This window comes from Pelobates fuscus, chromosome 4, assembly GCF_036172605.1.
Source record: "Pelobates fuscus isolate aPelFus1 chromosome 4, aPelFus1.pri, whole genome shotgun sequence".
NCBI classification, from domain to species: domain Eukaryota; kingdom Metazoa; phylum Chordata; class Amphibia; order Anura; family Pelobatidae; genus Pelobates; species Pelobates fuscus.
In genome coordinates this window covers 286,447,223-286,474,807 of record NC_086320.1, presented here as the reverse complement: position 1 = coordinate 286,474,807, position 27,585 = coordinate 286,447,223, and the positions used below count along the sequence as shown (strand labels likewise).

The 27,585-nt window shown below is 39.2% G+C and overlaps 1 protein-coding gene across 1 annotated transcript in view; it reads left to right on the top strand.

Annotated features, from left to right (window-relative positions):
• Nucleotides 1-27,585, top strand: part of NEK11 (NIMA related kinase 11) — a 354,200-nt gene that overhangs the window by 273,058 nt on the left and 53,557 nt on the right. Inside the window, exon 15 of the mRNA XM_063452175.1 lies at nt 10,132-10,228. Within this exon, the coding sequence (XP_063308245.1) occupies nt 10,132-10,228 (97 nt within the window). The remainder of the gene's footprint in view (nt 1-10,131; nt 10,229-27,585) is intronic.

Below are 27,585 nucleotides of genomic sequence, written 5' to 3'. Positions count from 1 at the left end.
AGTTGAAGGGCGGATGGCGCACTCGTGACTCAATTTAAGTGTTTGGCCATATAGGATCGCTCAGAGCTGGCTTCTTCAGCAGAATTTATGGGGGTTGTGGGCGTGGTATTCCGGTGTATAACTGTATAATGTTGATGCCATTCGCCACTGGTACCACTTCGGTAGGGGTAATGTACGGCCCTGGGGCTTAGCGGGAGCTGCTGCGTGGGGGGGGTTTCGTGGGTTGGGTGCTCCTAGTTAAAGGTAATTTGCACTACAACTGCTTCCCTCTTTTACCCATGTGGCAACAGTTTAGCTATTGGCTGTTTCTTTTCACTTCCACTCATGGGGCTTAGGATGTATATATGAGCCACTTGGCATACACCTTATTCACGCTGCACAAAGGAAGGTTTGAGGCGACGAACAAAAAAAGTTACTAGGTGAACACAAAAATTAACAACAACCAAAAAAATACAACACAAACTAAAAAGAACAAAAAAAAAAAACAGAAAAAAGGAGAGAAAAAAACAGACTTAAACACTATAAAATAGGTGCTCACTACTTATTCAATGGGATTTCAGCCTACTTTGGGGGACATATTGTACAATAGGTAATAACGCAATTTATAAAAAAAAAAAAAAACTAAAAAAAACCTTACGTACATAAATGCAACACTTAAATTCGTACAAAGAAGCTTAATTCCTAAACCAATCTTGACCCGGGACTCCCAGGACTAAGCAATGTTCACAACCTACTTAGTTTTCTGGGGGTTGGACGTGGCATGTGTGGATTGCCTGGTGGTGAGGTTGACATATGGTTTATGGTATGCCCTAGTGAGTTTGACTTCTTTTCCCTTCCATTCTGCATACTGTGCACACGCAGGGAGGTTTCCGGGATGTTGGCTGCAGACCTACCCTATGGGGGTGTTAAAATGTTATGCTGATGTTTATGCTCTGGTTTGTCCGTGTCAATATTACATAAATGATATCTCTGTTAGTTCTACTCATTATGGTGGTGTGGTCAGCCACTGGTACATGATTCCGCATCTCCTGCGTGTTTTTTCAGTGTCGGAGGTGCTGACTCTAATACCCCACAGTGGTCTGGCAATATGTAAGCCCAGACGCTTTTTCCTCTTTCTCTTATTCTGTGTTTCTCTTTTTCTTCTTCTCTTCCATATTCACTCTAAGGGTAGCTGGGGATTTAAGGGGCGGGGGGTGGGGGCATTTAGAGACCGGATGGACGTACAGCCCTTAGAATTGCCCTGCCTGTCTAGGCCTACCAAAAGGGCTGTCAATGATGGCTTTGAAGATTGTTTCATTACATGTTAAGGGCCTTAACACTCCTAAAAACTGGCGTGTAACGTTTTGTGAGCTTGGGCAAATGCATTCAGACTTAGCCTTTCTGCAGGTGACACACCTTCCCCAGCAGGTCAGGATTCCTCTGAAAGACCATAAATACCGCACCTCGTATGAAGCTAAATCTCATATAAAGCAAAATGAAGTTGCGGTGCACATCCACGCCAGGTGACTCTTCCGTTTTCTTAGCTCTGAGGCGGAGCCAGAGGGGAGGTACAAAGTGGTATTAGGGACACTATATTTCCATACAATCCACCTGATTAACATTTATGGGCCTAATACGCTGGACTCAGGCTTCTGGAGGGTCTTGGCCGTCAAAATTCAATCATTGCCACATGGTATGCTGATACTTGGGACGACTTTAATGCTGTGCCATGTCTGGCCGCTATCAGGAGTTACAGCGCTCGCAGGGTAGGGGGGGACAAATTGATACATACTTTTATCCAATGTTCTGGCCTGGTGGACGTATGGAGGGCGCATCATCCAGGAGATGTTAACTATGTCTTTCATTCAGCCCCCCATAATTCGTATTCACGTATAGATTACTTTTTAGTTAATAATGAGACTCTGGCCCGAACCACGGCTAAGGCAATAGGCTCCATCACATGGTCAGACCATGCTGATATCTTCCTCACGCTGGGCTACTTATGCTCGACCTCGCCGTGGTCCTGGAGGTTGAACGCTTCCGTATAGCATGACCCTGTCATTGTCTCTGTGATCCGTAAGGAACTGCAGAAATGTTTCCTCAAGAATGATACAGGAGATTTAACTCCTGGTACCATATGGGTGGCACATAAGGCCGTCATAAGGGGGACTTTTATCAAATTGGCGACGATTAGAAAGAAACATAAGACCCAATTGCTGCATTTTCTATTAGATTTGTTACAAGGGATATAACAGCAGCATTAGACTGATCCCAGAGCTGATACTCTGACCCATTTAAAAGCGGATCGTAGGTCATTATCTCCTTATCGACGATATGGCCAGGTCTATCATATGGTCTAAGTGGACCTTTTATGAGAAGGCCATTTAAATGGACCCGATTCTAGCCAGATCTCTCCGGCCAAAGCAGAGGCACACCCACGTAACAAGTATTAGACATAGTGGCGTATCCTTAAAAACGGCTCCAAAGGACATTGCAGTGGTCTTTACCGATTTCTACAAAAAAACTCTATAATCACTCCCCAGGTAATCAGGCAGCTCGGGCTGAGGAGGCTTAGAGGACTCTAGCTTTGTTGTCCAAACTGACTGTACCTAAGCCTAACCCGGTAACTGTGGGCATCCTAAATAACTACATCACTAGTGAAAAAATTGACAGTGCTATCACAGCTTTGATGGGCAACAAGGCGCCTGGGCCGCATGGTTTTGATGGGGGCTACTACAAAGTGTACCGACTTGATACCATGCTTAGAAACTCTATTTAATACCTTTAGAGACGGGGGGACTCCCTGATAGAGACATGTCGTTGGCCACTATAGTACTGATACCGGAACCAGATAAAGACTCTCTCATGATGGAAAATTACCATCCCATCTCCCTTATTAACCACGATTCCAAGATACTAGTGAAAATATGGCGAATAGGCTTAACCCTTTTTTAGTAGAGATGATAGATGCTGATCAGGTTGGATTTATACTGGGTCGCCAACTCTTTGAGAACACACGTCGAAACCGAAATCAACTTAACATGGAAGCAAGTTGCCCTGGCTACCCCTACGCTCATGGTCTCCCTTGATGCCGCAAAGGTCTTTGATAGGGTCAAGCGGCCCTACCTATATACCCTACTATCATATATTGGCTTTCCGAAACCGTATATTACATCAATTCAGGCTATGTACACGAATGTGACTGCGCAAGTGTGCATTGCGGGTGCCCCTAATGTCCCCTTTCAACTGGGAAACAAGACAAGAACCAAGAACCTTTTCTTCAGGCTCTCCGGGAACATCCGAATATACAGGGGGTCATGGTGGGGGGCAAGACATTTTTAGTCTCTGCATACACAGACAATGTCCTGCTAACAGTCACTAACCCTGTCGAATCCATGTCAGCCTTACAAGAGGTCATCCAGAACTATAGCTAACATGTCAAAATCCAGTGCCCTCCCTTTGGGACTCCCGGCGGCGGATGTGGCGCTTATTGAGGCTGCCCACAAGGTTCAAATGACTCACCATGCGATTAAATACCTGGGGATTCAGCTGATGGCGGACCCCTCACAATTGTTCAGAATGAACTATACTCCCTTAATGAAGACTTTAATCAGTGATATGGACAATTGGATGGATAGACCAATATCGTGGGTCGGTGGATGAATATATTCACACGGATATTGTTTCTGTTTCAATCCCTACCAATTCCAATCACGAAGACAGACTTGGCTCCTCTACAAAAAGCTATAGGGTCTTTCATCTGGCAAAACAAGTGTCATCGGGTCTGAAGAAATGCTCTCTATCTTCCAAAATCATGGGGGGACCTGGGTCTGGCACATCTTTATTATTACTATCTGGCAGCTCAGCTCGTCCAAATCGCAATGTGGCATGCTCCGCTAGATGCAAGGAAATGGTTGACTTGTGCCTTGTTTCCACTGAGCAGAACGGTTCGGGTCGGAACAGACTGGTCCAGCCTATTAACTGCAAGTCGGACCGCCAGGGGGCATGCGGGGTTTAGACCAAATGCCTAGCGTGTCATTTGTCGTGAGCAATGATGTGTTCATGTCCGCCAATCAATGGATTGAATAGTGTGACCCTAGTAGCTCCGCCCTAACCGTACCGTACCATTTCCTATGGACCTTCATCTGAAGGGGGACCAGGAATGGTGCGGTTCGGTTCGGTTGTATGGGCCACTTTCATAATGGAAACACTAAAAATAGTGTACCATGCCGAACCGACCTGAGCCGTTCCGCTCAGTGAAAACGAGGCATTGGAGTCACTCTTGATGGGAGCAGACCTCCCACAGTTTTACATGTGGATCCCTAAGAAAAAAAGGCGATGTTGCGGTTCACCTGCCCGGCCGTACTTAATTCCCTCAGGATATGGGATCTGTAGGCCCATAGATTCAAGTTGTCCTCCTCTCCCTCGCCACTCACTCCTATCTTGTGTAACTGAGCATTCCTTCCTGGAATGTGTGCCTGGGATTTTAGAAACCTAGAAACAGCAGGACTTCAGAGATTTTGCCATCTTTTCAAACAGGGACAGGTAGTTTCCTTTGATGCTCTAAAGGCCCGTGTAGCTCTCAACCCAGCATATTTCTTCCGATATCTCCAGATGAAAGATTTTGCGACCAAAATGAGAGTCCGGGAGGTTGCGCAAACTGCCATGTCCTTTTATGAGAGGCTGTGTCTGAGTGAATTGCCGCAGAGAGGTCTGACTACCCTTTTATACGCCCACCTTTGCTCGGAAACATCAGAGTGGGGACAATTGTCTTACAGTTTGCAATGGGAAACTGATTTAGGGGAAGAGTTAGAAGGCATTGAATGGCAGGACATATGGGAAGCAAATGCCACATCTTCCATTTGTGTCACACTGCAGGAGCAGTGCTTTAAAACTATGTTTTAATGGTATACCACTCCGGTGAAACTGTACCATATGAATCAAACCCCAACAGATATGTGTTGGAGAGACTGTGGCCTCCGCGGCACGTACCTGCATATGTGGTGGGATTGCCCTCAGATGCAAGCCTTTTGGGAAAAGGTAGGAGATGTTTTAGAGCAGATTTTCCACCGCAGGCCCACTATGAACCCATGGCTGTGCCTGGCAAATAGGTCCATAGATGGATGGAATAGAATGGAACAAAAGCTTCTGCATAAGATTACCTTAGCGGCTAGACGAGCCTTAGCGCTGGGCTGGCTCAAACCCAATACTCCGGCTATCTCAACTGTAATTGATAACATAAAAGACAACTACCTTATGGATAAGCTGATGGCACAGATGATGAACTCTATGCTGACATTTGAAAAAATCTGGGCACCCCGGACTGAAAGTGAGTACGATGACTGACTAAACTATTGCTTAGCTGGAGTTTCGGGAGCGGTGCTGCGCCCCTCCCCACACCCCCATTCCCTCCGCTCTCCCCTCAACTCTCCCCTGATTTTAGGGGCGAGTCATAATAGATGCTTTAACTCTAGTAGCAACCATGTTCTCTTTCTTCTTCTCCTTCTCCGGTTTTCTCTATCCTTGTTCTGGTCCTCTATTTCGTTTACCCTAAGTTGACTCCCTCATGAAGCTTTATATTCTAAGATGGTTTACGTAGGGAAAGGGGCTACAGTTGGTTGAACGATTCCTTGAGAATGTATCTTGGGATCCAGGTATGCCCAAGCTGAATCTGTCCTACTACCGATGTGCAATCTAATGAGGGCGCTGCTGGGAAATTTATATGGCTACATTACCGAAACAATTTCTCTCTTTTATATATTGTATACCGTATATACTCGAGTATAAGCCGAGTTTTTCAGCACATTTTTTGTGCTGAAAAACCCCAACTCGGCTTATACTCGAGTCAATGTCTGTATTATGGCAATTTACATTGCCATAATACAGACTGGGGGCTGGCAGCGAGCGCTTACCTCTCCTGCAGCTCCTGTCAGCTCCTTTCTCCTCCGCGCCGGTCCGTTCAGCACCTCTGTCAGCTCCCAGTGTAAATCTCGCGAGAGCCTAAAGGTCATAGTGCGGCTCTCGCGAGACTTACAGTGTGAGCTGACAGAGGAGCTGCACGGACCGGCGCGGAGGAGAAGGGAGCTGACAGGAGCTGCAGGAGAGGTAAGTGCTCTCTGACAGCCCCCCTTCCTCCCCCACTGAACTGCCAATGCCACTGGAGCACCAGGGAGTGAGAGCCCCCCTCCCTGCCATGTATCAAGCAGGGAGGGGGGGACGAAAAAAAAATAATAATAATAAAATAAAATATTAAAAATAATAATATTAAAAAATAAATAGAAAATAATAATAATAAAAAAAATTAATATAACAAAAAATTACAATTATTATAATTAAAAAATAATAATAAAAATGCCCACCCCCCACCAAGGCTCTGCATCACACTCTGCATCACACACACACTGCACTCATACACACACACACACACTGCATTCACACACACACACTGCACTCATATAAACACTGCACTCATATACACACTGCACTCATACACACACACACACACACACTGAATTCATACACACACTGCATTCACACACACACACTGCACTCATATACACACTGCACTCATACACACACTGCACTCACACAGACACACTGCACTCATACACATACACACTGCATTGACACACACACACTGCACTCATATACACACTGCACTCATACACTCATACACACACACTGCACTCGTACACACACACTGCATTCATATACACACACACTGCATTCATACACACACGCTGCATTCATTATATACACACACTGGAAATAAATATTCAATTAATATAATTTTTTTAGGATCTAATTTTATTTAGAAATTTACCAGTAGCTGCTGCATTTCCCACCCTAGTCTTATACTCGAGTCAATAAGTTTTCCCAGTTTTTTGGGGTAAAATTAGGGGCCTCGGCTTATATTCGGGTCGGCTTATACTCGAGTATATACGGTATATAAAATCCTGATGGGGTTTGTGCTTGTCAGCATAAGAGGTTCGGTTCATTTTCTCGGAGAATGCATTAATTACAGTAAAGCTTTTTTTTTGCTTTTGTTGATTCTAGAAATGCGTAATTTTGTTCATGTTACTGGTTTTGTGATTTCTGTACTTACTTGTCAGACAAAAATAAAGAATTGAAAAAAAAAGATTGATCGTAAAGAGAACAGCGAGATATGAAACTCACAATACAATGACACTTTGTTGCTGAACGCTGCACTTTCTTGCTGCTGTTCATATTATTTGTTATGTACTGCTGAACATGTCCTTACATTTCCTTAGAGTGAAATACAAATCTAGTTAGAAAATGAGTTGCAAGGTAAATGCCAGGGTAAGTGCAGGAGGTATTATGGGAAAATGAGAAGGAATCTATAATGTTGAATTTTAATAATCTAATGATGTAAAATCTGAATGAAGAATACTTTTAGCAGTGACATTTTATCTTTCATACTCCTAATGCATTGATGGTTAAATGAGTGACTTAGCTAAACTCTGCAAAGGTACAAGGGTTTATTCACTAAAGAGTGAACTGCAATGAATTGCAAATGAGATTAAAAAAATTAAATAGGCTGATTATAGCTGAAAAGGAGGGTCACAATGTTGTTGTTTTTTTGTTTAATTTGTGAATGGACCTTTTTCACCTTAAATCCTGTGAGTGCTCCTTCCTTGCACTATATCTATATAGCTTATTTTGTATCTGTAAAGTGGAATGGACAAGGAATTTGATAAGTTTAGTAGAAGTAGAAATTTAGAAAGAAGTACCTCCAAATCCAAGCATCATTCCAGCCTTGCTGCTTTGGCCTCACCTATGCAATTCTCTTCATAATTGCCATATGGTATAGATCAACTTTTCTGTATTGGAGGAAAACATAATCCAGTTTGAAATCTCCTTGAAAGGTAGTCTGTTCTTTATAGTGGTCATAAAATCCACTTGGGGATTGTCGCAGTCAGGTATAACCTAACACACAAACCAGAGATAAAGAAGGTGAAAAACAGGATAGAGTGTATTACCGGTCCTTAAGGGACACTGTAGGTACTGTGACTGCTTTATCTCATGGAATGTTTGGAGTTCTCTGGCACCATTCTTCCATTCAGCATAATGTTAAACGGGATTCCAAACAGCCTATACTGTCTGTGGTGCTTTGGCTAATAATGAGGAAGCATTAATTTGAATAGAAATAGATGGCTGAGCGTGTCATTGCTGTTATTACTCTAATGGCTATAAGGAAGTGTGTAATCTCTGCCCTAGCCATATGTTAATGTGGGGCCAGGCTGTTGGTGGTAAGAAGCCCTTATTTAGTGTTAAACTGCTCAAAATGGTTTAACACTGAATAGAGGGGCTGCAAAAAGGGATTTCATGCACTATAAATAATTCTATGAAATTACATGGTTATAAGACCAGCAGTGTCCCTTTAGGGTTGCTGGTCTTAATGCAACCAGTGGATAGATAAGGAACACCTTGCATGCACCTACTTTGTGATATTTGTGGTTTTCTAATTGGCTAATTTGGGGATCTTAGCATGGTTGTGGCAGCACTATAGGTGAACATTTTCAACCTTGTGGTTTTGTTATGTTGGCAGGCAGCTCAGAGTGAAAACAAGCCAAGACACCAGAAAGAAAATGCATAAAAAGATTAGATGTACAGAGATCACCGTAGTCCGAACAGACCTATAGCCAAAACAAAAAATGAAGAACAATAAATTAACGCGTTTTCTGGCACAAAATCCATGACAGGGCATCCAGCAATGGTAAAGGGAGTTTAAATAAATTCAGGGGATTCTCTGTTGGCCTGCTTTATTTTGCTGCACCTGAATGTATGCAGTTATTGACACTGGGATGATTTCATGGAATCCGGCACCTGGGAATGGTACGGCATGCCGGCATCATTATACCTGGTGGAGGCAAAGTGTTCAACATTAAAATTGACAGAAGAATGACACAGGATGGCTGCCTCATTATAGGTGTTGGGTCCGATGTGAGAATTGACACAGTATTCCCTATATGTGGTGACTTGCAAATCTTCAATTAGCTTTAAATAGATTTCAATTGAATTATTTACCCTGCTATTAGGACACTTTGTCACAAAGGAATGTGTGGTCAGTTCAGGAATGAAGTATTGGTACTTAAGTCAGGAATCAGTGAATGCTGCAGACAGGTATAGTTTGTATGTCAGCAAGTAAATGAAAACAAGAATCAGCCATAGTCAGTCTTGGAGATGGTTATTACTATTACTGGAAGCTGATTCATAAAATGAGTCAATGCAAGAGATGTGTTGCATTGAAAATTCTAGGTGAAGACTGTGCCAAGAAGACTTTATACCAGGCTTTTCAACCTGAAGTTGCCACATCAGTCATGTATTTGTGTTGAGTATAATGACCTCAAATTTGTGCCAAATCAAACTCAGTACTGCTATTATAATATAAATATATGATATGTACTGCTATAAAAATATAAGGGTGGACACAGGGATACCAAGCTGGATATCAAGTTTATCCAAAAGTAAAGATAAGGGTAGAAAAAACACTCAACAGATGGATCATGAAAGATAGAATTGATGGAAACTTGGGTTGTCATGCACAAATGAAATTATGGACCATGAGGAGTGGGGTTTTGTTCCAGTGGGCCATACTCAAATAGTATACCTGGGGAAATAATGCAGGAGGGGATGAAGATTGACACTTGATGGTAGACCAGATGTTCAAGACTTTAAAAAAAAATTCTTTATTTTTTCATTGACAGATGTTACGAAAGACATAGCGGTTGAGTTGAGGCTTACGCAGAATGCCATTTCACATGCTCCATATCATTGTTAGAGTTGTTCAAACATATAATTAATACAGTAGTATGTTGTTCAAGACTTCTGAAAGCTTAAGGTAGAAGTTAGTTGGGCCTGCAGAGTAATAACAAGGCAGGATCAAGAAATGTGTTTTTGAATGGGTGATAATTACCATTTTGAAAGAGTCTTGCATATAATTGTGGCCATATGCATGTCACAAATGAGAATCTTATGTTTTAAGAATAATTTAAATGTCATGTAATTTGTTCCCAAGGTTTCAAAGAAGGCAATGTGTTCTATGAGATTCTGTTGCTTCTCAATATTTTATAATGCTCTAAAGGTGGATGGACAGCAAATACTATTGTGTTTCTTTGTATTGATTTGTAGAGACTGAGGCTCCCACCACAGTGACTCCATCAATCCCCGTGAGTTCAAGAGCTATCAACGATACCATGGCGCAGACCAAACTGAAGCGTATGAGAGAGTGAGTAGTGCATTTTCATTTGAACAATATAAAACTCTTAGCATGATGGAATACAAGCTATTTCTTTGAAAATTGGCTTATTATTCACATTGGATAGTCACAAGATACCAGTTTACCTATAATACACACCTTGCTGTCTGTTCATCAAGTTCTTTTTAAAATTAAAGAATGATGGAGATGTTATTTGGGCCATAGCAGGTAATGAATGGTAACACATAATCTGTTACTTACATTCTAGTTGCTTTAATGTCAGCACGGAGGCATAATACATATTGTTTATAACAAGAAATCCTGTGCCAAAATGATGCATTTGGGCAATCAACATGAAAACCACTAAAGTAATCTGCTAGTTGCTGCACTTTTACAACTTGGCTACAGAATTTTTCTTCTTAAAAATAAAACCGTGGATATAAATGAATAATGTGATAATTATAGACTGTGAAAGTCTCAAGGACAATAATGGCATATCACAAGTAAGAAGAAAACATGAAAATTATTCGTAATATATCTGTAGGTTTATATTCTATTAATTTATTGACAAGTTTTCAATGCACTGTTCTGAGGGACTGCGTACATAAAGAATGGAACTGAAATCCTATTCTAGAATATTTGTCAAATACTGAAATGGGAACATTGCAATAGCTCAAAGATATTGTGTATTTCTTAGAATTAAATTGTGTTTATGAGAACTAGAGAGCTTTTAGTTTTTGTGTATTAGTCTTAGAAAAACCTCTTTAACATTTAAAGGGGTTACTTCAACCACGATGACCACTTCAGTGATTTGAAGTGGTTATGGTGGTAGGAGTCTGAATGTGGAGTGTTTCAGCTTGAAACACTGAACATTCGGAAATATTTGCACTTGTGTCCCGGGGCTAGCTACACACCCAGCACACATAACTTTGGCAGGCTGTAGCTCTGTTCTGGACTGACAAATGTAAATTCTGTGGATATTTTACATTTGTTGTCAGAGCCCTGCGCACTGGCAACAGACATAACAATGGTGTCCTCTGTGTGGTCCCTCTAGCCTCCCTCCATTAAATTAATAGAGTTTTTTTAAAAGCAACGTTAAAAACTTCATCTCACCCTCCCTCCCCTTACCGACTCATAGCACATATGTGCTTTGAGCCAGCAAAACGGACTGCGCAAGTGCAGGGATGATGATGGACGGGGCATGGAGATTAAAGACGAAGCTTCAATCTGTGCTGGATTCCAGGAAAGTTACATTTTTTTTTACAGGTTTTAAGGGGGGAGTGGGAGTAATGTCCAATAGGGCATTGTAAATTTAAAAAATATATAGTTTTAAAAAGGGTTGGAGTAATCCTTTATGGTTCAGTCATCAAGCTTTTTTATTTTTAAAAAGTAATCAATTTTATGATGCCTGTAAAGCTCAAACTTATCCAGATTTATTTTCTAAACTGTCAATTGTAGAATACTTTCCTTTTCCTGAATGTAATTAGTTAAACTTTAAAGAGCAGTTTGAGTGTTCTTTTACAAAAAGAAGAAAAATTTAATTAATTTGCATTTGTATTAAGCCCTGGAGGCTCTATTGCCTGAACCCTTTACTGCATTTTAATGTGCTTGTGTAGTTTGTTATAATACTTCCATATGTAATTGACACCAGATCGGTGTAAATTCAATATTTTATATATATATATATACAGTAGCTGTAATGATTGATTTTTTGACCCAATCATATCTAGTAAATATTAATATTAATATATCTGAATAAAAGCTGAAGATTATGCTTATAGCTTTAGTGTACTAATAATCTTAATTTTAATAATGACATGAGGCGAGTATTTCGTATAATCTTCCTTTACTACTCCATAGCAGCAAAGACATATAGAGAAAAAAGGAACCAATCAGCAACAGGCAAAGAGTACAAGATACACCTGAACAATATGAACAACCCTCACATTAAAGGTGCGCAATAATTAGGTACTATCACAATCTATCGATATCTATAGAATTTAACATGCGTACCATAACATAGCTACCTAATATAGAATATCTATACATATATCAACTATATATGAAAAACAACCCCAACTTTCCATCTAGAGTGACTAGAGTCAATTATGTAGTCACAAGAAAACGACCAGTACCATATTGATAACATACATCACCTACCTGGAGGTGCGAACCCACCTGAATGGGAGGAAAATTCAATAGGGGTGGAAAATACTCGCCTCCTGTCATTATTAAAATTAAGATTATTAGTACACTAAAGCTAGCATAATCTTCAATTTTATCACATGACAGGGGGCTTCATATTTAGCATTTTTAATGCTGAGGTAATAGAGAGAAAGCGGCAATGGAGGACAGGCGAGAGTAAAACGTTCAAAAGGTGGGTTCTCATCACCAGTCTGCCGAGAGCAATATATCTGATAAGGAGGCCCCCGCTGTGAAGGTGGAAGAGGCAGCCGCACCCCGAACTAAGTGCTCGCTGAAGGAAGGGTCAATCCCAGCAAGTGATAAAAGCCATCATACCCAGCGGATTAAGATGGTAACCAAGATTTGCCCATGTGGCTTAACTTAGGACACCAAAAATTGTTGGGAAGAGGTGATTGTAGCGTGGCTGTAGCTGTATGTAGGCGTGCAGTGTCTGGACCACGTAAAGTTCAGATGGAAAAATTGGTTAAAACCCTAACGTTGAGTCCGTCTTGTACGTCGAGACACCAAAAGAGTGACACCTTCTGGAGAAAATGAGAAGCCGTCCACGTGGAATACTCGAATGTCCGAAATCCAACCAATTGACTTGTGAATTCCAAGCTTAAGGGAACACTTCCTCGTTCCAGGGTCCCATGAGTCCCAGAGTATATATCTAGCCATTGATGATAAGTCATTGGTGCATCAAACACCCCTGAAAGACTCCAGGCCACTAAAGAGAAATGTCCTTCTTGTAGCATGGGATGAGGTTTCCTGATGGAGTCAGTGTTAATCGTGAGCATAACTCTCAGGTTGTTCAGTGTTGCCAATATGTGTGCAGCTCGGTGCCAATCGTTGTTGTCCCTCCAGTGTTGAGAGGCTTCCCCTGGAAGATGTTCCGCCATCAATGTGGTATTGCGTGGTAGGCAATAGTCGAAGACTTCCTTCGTGAGATGCGTCAGTGTCTGAGTACAAATGCCACCTAAGTTGTTGATGTGACGAACTGCGGAGCAATTGTCCATGCCTAGCAGGATACAGCAATCGGATCTCCCTTTTGTTAGAGTTTGGATAGCAGAGGTGCCTGCCAACAATTCCAGGCATGTATACCGTCGAGCCATCATCAAAGTTCTTGTCCGATTTCTTACGTCATGGGTACCGGTGAAAGAAGGTGGTTGCGTTTCTGGTTGGAGAGTAGAATGACATCCAGGTAAGCCATGCATCGTATGCCTTGACCCCGTAAGTGAGTCATAACTAGTTTCAGAAACTTTCGTAAAGCACCATGGTGCCGAACTGAGCCCAAAGGGGAGGCAGGTGAATTGCCATGGTGTTCCGTTCCAGAGGAACCGTAAAGAGGGACGACTGCCGTTGTCTACTGGTACAGGCAGGTAGGCGTCTTTGAGTCCAGGTGGGTAAACCAGTCTCTTCCTTGCCAGAGGTGCCGCAATAGATGGATACCTTCCATTTTTAAATGGTGGTATGTAAAAATGTTTAACCAGGAAAGAGACATTCGGATATTTTCTGGTTTCCAAGTGCATCCTATTGATGTAACTTTTACCCAATCTAATGGTATTAATTTTATCTACCTCAAAGGGCTGAAGGGATGAAGGCTGAGTCAACCATGCTTTGTAATTGAACTTGTGAACTTGCAGATTCTTCAGACTAAGCATTAACCTTTCATGAAAGGCTCACTGAATAATTTCCTCGTACCTGTGGGCCCAATTCTTTAGCCCCGAGGTTTACCAATTTGCCATCAATTCAGATTAAGGCTGCCCGGCGTCTCTTCGAAAAGAGGGCCACATTTGTATTGCCCAGGAAGCAAAACATTTCTGGGTCCACTCACGAACATCGTGCTCCCTTGAACCCTTTCTCGACCCCTTTCTCTACATAAATACATATACAGTAAGAAAAGAAAGACATTAATCGAGGTAACAAGTAAAATTAAGTAAATATAACAAGACAAGCAAACAAAATGTAGACACACAAAATTCTGAACTGACTTGTGATGAAGCAGCAAAGAAAGAGGAAGTGACTAAGTGGAAGGTGTATCTCTGCCTGTCTCTGATTGGTTCCTTTTTTCTCTATATGTCTTTGCTGCTATGGAATAGTAATGGAAAGTTATGCAAAATATGAAGCCTCCTGTCATGTGATAAAATTAACTTCATGGACTAGCTCATACATTACAATAGAATGGCAGTCTTGCAATAAATTATGATGATGCTTAACATTTCTTAACAGATCAACACTAAATTGTCTCCTATACATGCAATGGTATAATTAAGCTCTCCACCATGAATGCTACAATGTACTGCTGTGGTTATGGTGTCAGGACTCCACTGGGGCCATCCCAATGTATATTGTCAAACCATTTACGGTCTCTTTCAGGTGCATGAGTTACTTCCAGTCTGCCTTGGTAATGCCAACATGGAAAAAAGCATATACTTTTGCATTAGCATACCAATTCTGGACATGATCCACTGACTGAGAGCCATCAGCTGAAGCCCTCAAACAATGAATAATGGTCAAAGTTCTTATGCATAGGTAGGCTACTGTGTAAATATGATCTTCCACTATAGCATAGCAAGGCAGACCAGAAGGGCCACCGGTGCCTGGCAGAGTCAGTACAGTGTCAGTTTGGATATGGTATGACGGCTTACAATGGGATGTCACCTGGGAACTCCTGGCACAACAACCACCACAGTAGTCTGCAGTGATTATGGTGCATAGAGTATCCCTTTAAACAATCTTTTTGAAGATTACAGTGAAATCTGCATCACATTTGACTCTCGTGGAGAGCTAATTAAAATAATATAATATTTAAATAAACAAAGAAAATACACAAGAGCTTAGCATCTAGTATAATATGCTAAATTATGCTTTAAGGACACATAATAACAAAGGAAATGTCCTTGTGGTTTAATTGCACTTAACGTAAATGAGAAAACCTTGGTAATATGTTTTTCACCATGTAAAGGGGGAGATATTATAATTAGTAAAGTCTTCAACCTCCAGTGAGGCCAATGCTCCCATTACCCCATTAGCAAAGGATTGTGAATTGTTTTCTCAATGCTATCGCTTTGACGCACGTTCATTATGTCTTGTGGCCATTTATGTTAATTGATATTATAATGTAAGAACTGAGAACAGAACAGCATTAATATTTTCATGTTACCCTAGAGAACTCTTTTGTCAATTATGTGCTTTCTAAAATCACAATAAAAAAAATGTCTGTAATATGTTAAATTGGAAGCACCAAGGTAAATCTGAATTGTCTGCTCTGGCGTCAAAGATAGATAATTCCTGGAAGTAACCTCTCAAAGGTAAAGGATTTAAAAAAAAAAAAAAATTGAACTATTTTGGTCTAAAATTTGAAATTCACTTTGTATTCTCAACACTTCACGTTGTGAAGTACCACTTCACCTCCGTTTTCATCTCTCAACCACCTTGTACCCTTTGCCACCACTTTTTGGTCTTCTATCATAGTACCCCTTCCATTTATTCAACTTCAACCATGACTCCTCACCATCTATCTCAATCCACCTTCTATTCTTGGAAAGCTGAGGAATTCCCTTCCTGTCTATATCTGCTGATGCTAACTTTTTTGTGATTTTCAATTTAAAAAACTTTATCCATGCTATTGTGCTTGGCATTCCTGGCTTCACGGAGTGCTAACGCATGAGCAATCTTTTAAATTGTAGATTTGTCTGCATTATTATGAACCCAACACTCAACTTAGAAATGAGCAGTGACACATATTTCTGTGACCATCAATAACTTCAGAGGGTCTTCCGTATGTTATACTCATGTCTGTCAGCACAGTTTTACCCAACCACAACCATTATGCCTCACCTAAAATATTCTATTTTGAATGCCACATTTCTTAATATATTCTCAAAGCTCCAAACATAGTAGCATTCAACAGTGTATCAGAGTATACATATACGTGAGAGACAAATTAAAACACAAACAATTGTAATGAAGCAGAGTGTGCAACATGGTTAAGATAAATGCATAACGCAATTAGATAGATATTTTTGCCAGTTATGATGCAAATTGCAGGAGATGGATTGTCTTACTTTGAAAGATACTTACATTACATACAGAGTGTATGACATGCAGATGTCAGAACGATAATCTCTAATCCAGGAAACCTATCTATATTAGAAATAGGACATGCAAACATTCATGTTTCAGTGTTCTGCATTCGCTTTGGATTCAATCCCTGATAACACACTGACTGGTAAAATTTTGTTAAAAATATGGTGTATTGGAGGTGTAATATCAGCATTATTAAAAAATAAAGCTCTATTAAATAAATTGTAACCCCTATCTGTTAAGACACATTTAAATGTTCATGCATATATGCTCTTGAATGACTTGAAATATAGCCCCGTGCTCATTTAATGAGTTAGTTCCATACATACATATGCTTGCTGTTCTCAGTGCACACTGGTATATTGAAGTCACTATCCTGCATTCTTTAACAAACAATAAATAAAATAAAATATAGGGAACCAATGAACAGAGATGTATTACTGGTTAGTTGTATGGTAAAGCTTGCCAAAAGCATGTCTCCTCCCCCTCTGCCTGTCCTTCACTCATGCCATTAATTTATGGTTAGAAGTAACATCTTTCTGCTAGCAGTTGAAAAAGATCTTAAAAGAAACAGAAAGGAGGCAATGAGTTAAAGGCTAGGTGTTAAAATGTGATAAGTGGATGCACTGTGAGAATTATTGAGGAGACTATTATTATTAAAGATTGAGGAGACTCTGGGGGTCTTTGTCACTGCCAACATTTTGGTCAGCAGGTCATGCCATGCTCCACTGGGCTGCTGGTCTGTCTTCTTATCTCATATTTTTTACAGCTCGTAAGTGTCCTCTTCATCATTCCCTCTTGTCCCGCTGTTGGAAATCCTACATTTTACACAGCTTGGACACAAAACAATGTACTTTAAATTATTTCCACCAGCTATGCTGCCACCAGATTCTTTCACAGCTGCATAAGCTGGCGACAGAGTACAGTAACTGAAAAATATGAACAAAATATATTAAATGGAAATATAAAACTGATGGAAAAATATTTGTTGCATGTACTATTAAGGCCATATGTCATGCTTTGGTAGCCACATTGTGTAATTTATAGACACATATATAAAATCCTGCAAATCTAACACCTATAATGTAGTTCTGTGCCGATCTTTATCCATACTTGTTTTAGAGAAATGGACCCTTAAATGTGGTGTTGTGCTTTATTAGATTGGCCTAGAATAGTCAAAAATGTACCTTAAAAGCCGCTGATCAGAAAAAAGTAACATTTGTAGACAGATGTCAATGCGATTTGCTCAAAAATGGTTTTGCTTTGGAGGCTGTATGTCACCCAATCGAGGTGTCATGTTGCTTTACTTGTTCAGTTTTGAGCATTATACAAATATTTTTTATAGAATGCGTATCTATGCCATATACTGCAATGCTAGCTATACCAATGCGTGCGTCATGCCATTAAACCGTCACATTTTTATTTGTTTCCTTAATTTCTTTTACCATTTCTAAACTACCAGACACTCAGATTGTTAATATATTGCAGCACTTCCATTGAAAAGGTAGTTTTGCAGCAGAATATTTCTATTATGATTATAAGCCAAGCCAATATTATGATTATAAGTACACACTCAACACACACATGTATAAACACGTATTTCACCGTTTGATCGCTTCCTATCTTTTCTCTGACCCAAGTGCTCTTTTGTTAAATAAAATTAACAAACATTATGCAAATGATTGCCTTGTTTTGGAAATCTAATAAATGTAAAACACATTGTATGTGAGACACTCATTGAATAAACCAGGTCATTCGATTACATAGCAGACATGGAAATAAAATTAGTGATGACATTTCAGGCTTACTAGCTGCAAGCTATGGAAAGCAGACATCGGTTCCTGCTATTTATTGTTTAATCCTAAAAAGTAGCACATGTTTTTATGTTTAATCTCTTATATTCAAGAAGTCAGAACTTACCTTTGCTGTTTGCAATGGCTGTAACGTTGTCTGAACTGGCGCCTGGGCACTGCTTGCTCTCTAGATAAAATGATGACACAATTTCCATGCTATTACATCTCAAGACATTATTTTATAAATACGCTATATTATTTTTTACATTATATTGCATCACCCAACCCTTTGTATTAACAGGCGGTATGCATCTTACATTGCCTTTTTTTAACAGAAAAAAATGATTTATGCTACAGATGGTGTTAACGGAATTAGAAGCAAATATATAAATTAAAAGGAATACAGCAGATTCGTTATCAACACGTGTTCTGAAAAGAAAAAAAGAACACAGTATTAAAATTGGGGAAATCGCCATGGAAACCAGTGGAAACAACTGACACGTTCTGTTTTTGGCTCCTCTCCTTTGACATTTTTGCACTACTTTTAGGAACATGACATTTTTATAAACCTCCTCATTGTATGTGACTGTTTTTCCATTTATGACATCACAAAGCATCACTATATGCAAATGTTAACTCTGTGAAGCAACGTTAGACATCCTCATGCAAAGCATCTTCAAAATCTCCATAAGAAAGCATTGATTCAATACTTTCCTACGGGGAAGGTCTAATGCGCGCATTAGGTCCTCCATCAACTGGATGATGCTGGAGTAATAGACCTAGCCAGTGCCAATTGACGCCAGTGCTTTAATTAAGGTACGTAAAAGAAGGTGTTTCAACCCTTTCATTGTCGCGGAGGGTGAGGGGAACGGACCTAAAGATAGGGATGGGGCAAACTATGGTGTTAGGAATACAGTACAGTTCATAGTACAGTTGATTTAAAATTCTTATAATTTGAAAGAGAAAGTAACTGGTACCTTTTTTATGTGGAGTTAGCCACTCTGAATGTTTTCCTTTAAAACTGAATGGAATCTAATTGGCTGAATTATTGTGGTGTTATTGTTATTAGCTAACAGATTTTGGTGGTTATTGTCAGTAGAAAGAAACACTCTGTGGCCATTATTACTCCACATTATAGCACCCTTTACTCATTAAGCTTACCATTTAATAAAAAATAAGCAAAACAAATCAATGAAAACATTTTGATTATGAAATATTTAATGCAGTACTATAGAGAAACCTATTGTCAAACACACCATTTCTATGCAGTTATTTTACATTTGACTGCCACATATTTTCTTTTTAGGTGTACCAAAACTCTATTTGGATTAATAGTGGACATGCATATAGCATATCACACAATCAGCAGACTACATCGCAGTGACTTTATTGTACATTTATATTCTTGGCCATGCAATGTATATAAAGTTTGTCCTTGATGGGGATATGGTCATGTATAATTATAAGTTATATAATCTGTAATATGAGCCATTGCTTTAGATTTTACATTCAATTTTCCATGGCTGTTTAGGTAAATGAAACCAGTGATTTTAGGAACTTCTTAAAAGTCTAAAGTCTGATATATGCTACAGAAATTGTGAGATTTAAATTTTTTATTTTTATTTTTGAAAACCATTACCGTCTACCCTTCTAAAAGCACAGACTGTTTTTTTTGTTTTTTTTATTGCATTTTTACTCAGTACTACATGAGTTTGTCTATCTTGTGTTTTCCTAAATTCTGCTGGATTAATCTCCTACCTCTGCTGGAAATCTGTTTGATGGATCTACAGATATTTCTATAATAAGAGTTCTGTAACAGTATCCCTAATTGTACCTTCCTACAACGCCATATTATTTACTTTCGCAATGGCTACTCTATTTCCATAGTAAATGTCACTTCTTTTTTTACTTTGTAGATATGACAAGCCATTCTTTTTTTTAAGCCTCTCCTTTTGCATTGTATTTTGGAGAAAAATAAAAGATCCACGATTAGCCCTCGTTTGGAGCAAAACTTCCGTCTCTGCCTCTTGAACGGTTGTGTTTGCAGAAACCAGGAAGTGGCTGGTCACAGCCAATCCCTGTCCTCACGTTTCACTAGTAATCCTGTATAGAGCTCATAAATATCTGCAAACATGGCTTATTGCCATGGGTATTTTAGCTTTCGGAAGTTGTACCGCTTACACAAGGCCTGGTCACTTGTACTTTAAATGAACTTGTACAGGTAGCTTCATTCCTTGTGTTTTTATGAATGAAACCTGTAACCGAGTCTTGTGCACTAGTGCACTGTAGCTGGCCAGCTCTCTCCTTGAGCTGTGAGAGTTATAGGAACACTACACTGAAAATTTTTATGTGATATGCACAGTTGTGTTTTGTTCCTTTATTTTTTTTTCGTGAAGGGTGAAGACCTTTTTGGGGGGCATGCGTGGGGACTTGCCTCCGTTATCATGAACATATCATAATGGTTTTTACATGGTTTTCTTTTATTTTGCATTCTTGTAGATGTGATGTCTGTAATGTCCCTTTAACCCCTTAAGGACACATGACATGTGTGACATGTCATGATTCCCTTTTATTCCAGAAGTTTGGTCTTTAAGAGGTTAAACCCCATGGGATTTTTTCAAGGTTCTGTCATGTCTCCCCCATGCCTTTTTCTGTGTTAAGCAGTTGTATGTTTAAGGGCTTTTCAGTCTCTCTTGATTAATATTACTAAGCAGGCCATTTACCGTTCTAGTAGTCTTTCTTTGAATTGTCTCTTGTTTATGTTTTTGAAGACAAGCATATGCATATTTATGCCCGGAGTGTCCTTATGATGAACTTTCTATCTGTGTGCATGGAAGTTGATGCATTATTGTTTCCCAAGCTGCCATTAACTGAAAGTGTTGATATGCTTTAGTGACTAAGACATAATAATTCAGTCTCTTGAAGAATTACAGTGATTTTTTTTAAGTGCAATCCTATAGCTCAATCAATTCTCTTATTGAGTTAGTACTAGCACATTCTTGTTGAGTATTCTAAAGCACTCTTCTTAAAAGGTTTACTACAAATTGTAGAGTCAAATCTATACGTTTTAAAAGTTAACTAACCTCTTTTAAACCCGACTTTTCATTTCATATTTGATAATGCATAGAAAATTCCATGCAGTAATTACCTTTTCGTCTTGTACTGTACATCTATGAGAAGCATCGCCTCATATTTAGTGCTGAGACACAAAGCAATCGAGAAGAGCACGCTACCGGCTGTCTGATTCTCTTGAAATCAGAATTTGTATTCAGTAATAAAGAGCTAAACTGCTTTTAGGAGTTTACAGTGTTCCTTGAATCCACCATGAACACATATTTATTTTTGCTTACCCTAGCAAATGATTTACTAATTAATGTGTATGACTTAACAGGGGGGCCCAAAAGGTAGATCCCCAGATGTTTTCACACTACAACTTCCATGATTGCTTGTTTTTCTAAAAACATGCAGAGCATCATGGGAGTAGTACAACATCTGGGGATCTGCTTTTTAGGCACATCTCACTTAAAAAAAAACTGTTTTCTATTGTCTGGAATCATCTAATGCTAGGTAACCAACATTGCTTAGTCCTAAGGATAACTAATTTCCTGGTTTTAAAACCCAAATTATTTATTAAACTTGCTTTGCTTCTTGACCACCACGGTGGTGTCATGCTTATGGCATCATCAATGCACTGGGGGAGGTTTATCAAAGTGTTGTGCTCTAAAAATTGGTGCGAAATACTAAAAGTTGGGAAATCACCATGGAATCCATCGGAACCAGCCTGCGCATTCAGTTGGTGACTCCTCCCCTTTTACATCTTTGCACCACTTTCCAGAATAGAATACTTTGATAACTCTCTAACTCTGTGTTATTCAAAGCTTGCTTCCTCTACAGGATGTTGCAAAAGAGTACTGTCAGTCAGATGATCTGTCATGGGGTAAGCAACCTTGGGCACTCCAGATGTTGTGGACTACATGTCCTCACATGCTTTGCCAGCATTACAACTGTAAGATCATTATGGAAGATGTAGTCCACAAGATCCGGAGTGCTGAAGGTTACCTACCCCTGATTTAGTAAAATTGCATTACTCTGTATAATAAACAAATCCTGTCTTGTTTCAAAATATTGTCCCACAATTTTGTAGAAAGATAAGCAGATGTGTGCATCATATGGATTGGTTGACATCTCACATGTTTTAGAATGTCAGGGGAAACTTAGGTTCTCAGTTGTCTGCTTCTACTTGTCAAACAAAAGTCCTCCTCCCTTTTAATTTCTACCATTGTCATCATTTTGATGTGATGCATGACATATCACCAATACATTCCATCTGTTGCTATAATCTGAAGAGTTTACTGTTTTCCCATTAATCTTACTTGATGGTTTACATCTTAAACAAAGGAACTTCAAAATTAAATTTATCCCGTTGCATGTATTCGGAGTGAAATGAAAAGCAAACTGGCAAAGCATCGACCAGAGAATTTTCTTTTAGCTACTTTAAAGCCTATTAGAAAGTGTCTGGCAAACTATTAAATGATACTTTTACTTTAATGTTTAGCAATCAGGTTCTGGTTCCAGATAACCCATCTCATCTATTGCTCTTTTTTGTGTCTCAAGAATATTTACCTTGAAAGGAGCTAGAAGAGTCACACTTCAAGTGTAGCAATCCTTAGCTATTTGAAGTTACAGTCATGCTTTTACACAATAGTCAAATAAAGAATATATGGCAGAGCAAATCCGCCAGAATTACTGTCCATTTTTATTTGCCAAGTAAATACAGTTCTATTCAGATCAGTTACTGTTCTTTATAAGAAAGATGGAACTAATTCCAAATAGCTGGACACTATCAGAGTTAGTCACTAAAGCATGAATTATTAGGATTTTGAAGTGAATGCAAAATCAGTTTTATATTTTAGACCACAGTAGCTGAATTTAACAAAGAAATATCCAAGTCAGCTGTGTTTTCTGTCTGGCTGCCTTGGCATCAAAGGCCCACCCAAATAAAACATGCAAGTATTTTTTCCTACATGTTTTGTTTGGGAATATATGGAAAAATAGGCATGTTGTCTACAACTTTGGAAGCCATTTCCTCTTTCCCTGGCACAGACTTTCAATCGGTGTCGCGGAATACTCCAACAAGAGACTTCTTATTGAAACACCTTTGTGCTAGTGCTCGAAGCGTGTGTGATCACGTCTTTCCTAAGGTTCTCAAAGGGCTGTAATACAGCTCATTGAGAAAGGGGAAGCCAGGCATGCTGAAGCACCATGTGTGTGCCACTTTCCTTAGCTCTGTGGAGCTAACAAAGGCAAAATAAACATTTCCTGTAAGGTGTTTCTACCCCCAATTATAAAGTGCTGACTTCTATTGAAATATGCACTTTTATAAAAAGTCAAGAAAATGACAGACTCCAGATGCACAAAGCACTTCAGCTGTGAATGTGGAGTGTTCCTTTAAATTCAGTTTGAAATGCAGTGCATTCACACTTTAGTGGTTAACCCATTCACTATAGGAATACGCTAAACACCAGATTTGCTTAACAAATCAGTTTTGGTGTATAGATCATGCCCCTGCAGTCTCGCTAATTAATTCTCTGCAGTTTAGACGTTAAGTCACTTTGTTTATGCAGCCCTAGCCATGCCTCCTCTGGTTGTCACTTGCACAGCCTCCATTAAAAAAATGGTTTCATTTTCAAATCAATCATACATAATTCTCTGCCATTTAGGAATGAAACACATTGTTAAAGAGGGAATAAAATTAGACCTCTTTTTCAGGAAGTGGGAAGGTAGCCTCTGTGAGTCACAGCCAGGGGAGGTGTGTCTAGGGTTACCTAATAAAGTGATTTAATTCCTAAAATGAAGTGAATTATGCAGTGAGACTACAGTGGTGTGATCTATAAACCAGAACTACTTTTATAAAGCTAATGTTGATTCAGTGCTATAATATCCAATTAAGCACATTACATTGTCAATAGCAATTGTTATGCTAACAAGTCTTAGGTCAGTAGTGGAGCGTTATATTCACTAAAAACTCAAGATAAGCTGTTACTTTCATGCAGAGTTTAACTCACGTCAAGATTTAGTCATCCCCATGATTTTTGATGATTTATATTTATAATGCATTAAATATAAAAATTTTAAAAAAATGCTCACCATTAAAAATACTAAAATTTCTCTCAGACTTTGAAATTTCTGCAATAAGCGCTTTCCAAACCAAAAAGTAGGGCAGCCAATAAGCATGCTCCCATTATATAATATGGGAAATAGGCATGTAGCTCAGCACTTTGTTTGTGAGAAGGAGCAATAAAGTGCATTGCTTTATTGTCCATACGATTGACTACTGGTCAGACTCCCTTACAGTATACTTTGAAAGAGACTGTCAGTGATGATGTAGACTTGCAGTACAAATGCTATCCAAATACTTGGAAGTGCAGAGGAGCAAGTAGTGCTTCCTCCTGTGATGTCCATCACGGGTTCGGTGATCCTAACACTGAAGCAATTTTTGAAAATCACTTAATAAGCAATTGAAACAAGTGTGATAGGAACCGGAGACGTATTTGCAATATAGTCCAGGCAAAGAGCACAGGTTGGTGGTTTGATGCATGGAGTGTCACTTTAATAAGAGAGATGGAAAAATATCTACAGTTCAAATTTATTGGCTTAATTTTAGTAAACCTGTTGTCAGATCTTATTAAATGTTCCTATCAGTGATTTCCATCCAATACCCCAGCTAGTTTTGTGTTTTATTACATAAACTACCTCATGTAGCCTACTGCTGGGATTTCTACCGGTCTTTGCTGTTTAAGATGTATTGGTCCTGTCTATTACAAAACTAAATGAAATAGTATTCTATGTTTCTGTCTCACGATGCTCTAAATTGGAAATAACTTCTTTTCATTTGCCTTTCCCCTTGTGCTTTCTGATTCTATATAGGTCTTCCCTATTTTATCAAATCATATTATTCCCAGAACAGCGTGAGGCATCAACCACCCCAAGACTTGTTCTTCAGGCACGTTTCCTACTTACGCCTTTGCTTATGTCTTTTGTGGCTTCCATTTCATCATCTTATTTATAGCATGGGACAACTGTGATTTGTGTTCTTATTTCATCATGCGTACATATATGCTAGAGACACCTGCTAGGTGACACATTGTGTTTGTGCATCAAGATGCTATATATTTCTGCACAATGAAAGTGTCAATGTTTATTCAAGGCGATCAAAGTGAATGATATATGTGACACATCTCAATGTTTTTGACTTCTAGGACACAATCTTTGATCTTGTTTTTTTTTCTTTGAGAAATATTGATTTGTGGTGGTATTATTCAAATACAATTATACCAAGTTTGAATACAATATTCGTATAATAACACTACCCATGTTATTGTAGTTTAGTCAAATAAATATCTTAATGCATCTTTGTTTCTCTAGTATTTTAGATGTATTTGTTCATAATAAATCAGATTTCCAAGACATTGATATTTTATATTTTCTCTGAATATGTCACATACAGGTTACATCTACATATATAGATACCCCACACAGCTATGTTTAGCCTTTTAAGAAAAAAATATATTTGTGTGAGAAATGCAGGGTACTGTTCTCATGTTGGAGGAGAATTTGCTTACTTGGGTATAACCTCTTTTTAAGGTAACATTAATTGCTTTTAGGCCTGACCATCATCACTTTACACTGGAAGTTGATTTTTTTTAGGGGGAGTTTCAGAGTGGAGTTTGAGTGTGACTTTGGGTAATGTCTTGACAAGAACTTGTACCTCATCTAAAAACCCGAACAAAATTAAAGGACAACTATCATCAAATTTTAGCTTTTCGCTTTTAAAAGCTTATCACATTTAATGACACTTAATGATTATTATTTTTTTATGATGTGTATTAATTTTTTTGACATTTTTTTTAGTTTAGAGTCTACTGTTATCTAACAAATGCTCAACATAAATTGCCTGCAGATATAGGTTCACACAGAGCAATTGTAGCCGCAGGCCCGCAGGCAAGTTAGGTTGAGCAACAGTTGGTCAGATAACATTACAAGCTGACCCAACATGGCTGCTCAGTATACATCATTTTAAAAATCATTGTTTTCTTTTAGCCTCTAGGGCACCAGGCAGCATTCACTGCATATACATGACACACAACAAGAACACAGGGTTCACACACTATGAAAAAAGGAGAGACAATTGGAGGGCAGAGCGTATGACACTCAGGGTAATTTGCTAACTCAGAATTTTTGCAAAATAAATACAAATGGCAAAACTGAGGCAAAAATAGCCATGTTGTGACTACAGCAGAGTTAGAGAATGTTTCCACATTAACAATTTGCTTTCATTTTTCCTTTCAGATTTATTTTGTGAAAATTCAGAGTTCCTGCCAATGTCCAGGACTCTTCCCCGATCTTTTTTTTTTTTTTTCAATTTATGCTTTATTGAAATTTTTTCTCAGAAAACATAAAACATAAACAGGGGTACAGAAAGAAAGAAGGGGGTGGGGGGATTATGATTCATATATTACACAACATGTTATCTGAAACAGTTTACAGTAGGGTAGGTTCAACCACTGGTATCTTAACATTCGGTGTTCACACCAACATTCTATATATAAGCAGAATTTCAACATTGTTGGCTACGCAGAGCGTTCTTAGCGGTCATGGTACCACATCTGTATCGTCGGTCAAGTTCCCCTTTTGTATGGCCTTGCTCTTATGCCTTTTAGTCTGGTGCGTTAGGATGCGGGGTCTGTTTGTTCCCTCTCTATTGTATACAGTTCCCAGTCGTGTCTGGCCTCTAAGAGATGGCCTGGGGATATATAGCTTGTCGTAAGCTTCGTTTCATACATTAAGTTCAAGGAAATCTGAGATAGAAGCTCGTTTTGTTTAGGGCAAGTGGTTTGCTTCCATGCCTGTGCTATCAGTGTATTTGCAGCTATCAGTATGTGAAACAGGAGTGTCTTTTGTGGTTTGTTGAGCGTATCTGGGATCATGAAAAGCAGTCTGTTCTCCGGCTGCAGCGCGATTTTTGTGTGTAAGGAACCATTGATAAGCCCCCCCACCTGCTCCCAGTATCCCTTTATCTTTGGGCATGTCCACCATATGTGGTACATATTGCCTTCATCTTCCCCGCACCTCCAGCATAGTTTCGATGTGTTTGGATAAATATTCGCCAACCTGGTCGGTACCATGTACCATCTAATATTGGATTTTCCTCATCAACTCTACATGTGAGGAGCACCTTGACCTTCCTTTGTGTGCCATAAATGCTTTTTGCCATTGAGCATCTGTAAACCGTTTGTGTATGTCCTTGTGCCAGTGCTCTCTAAA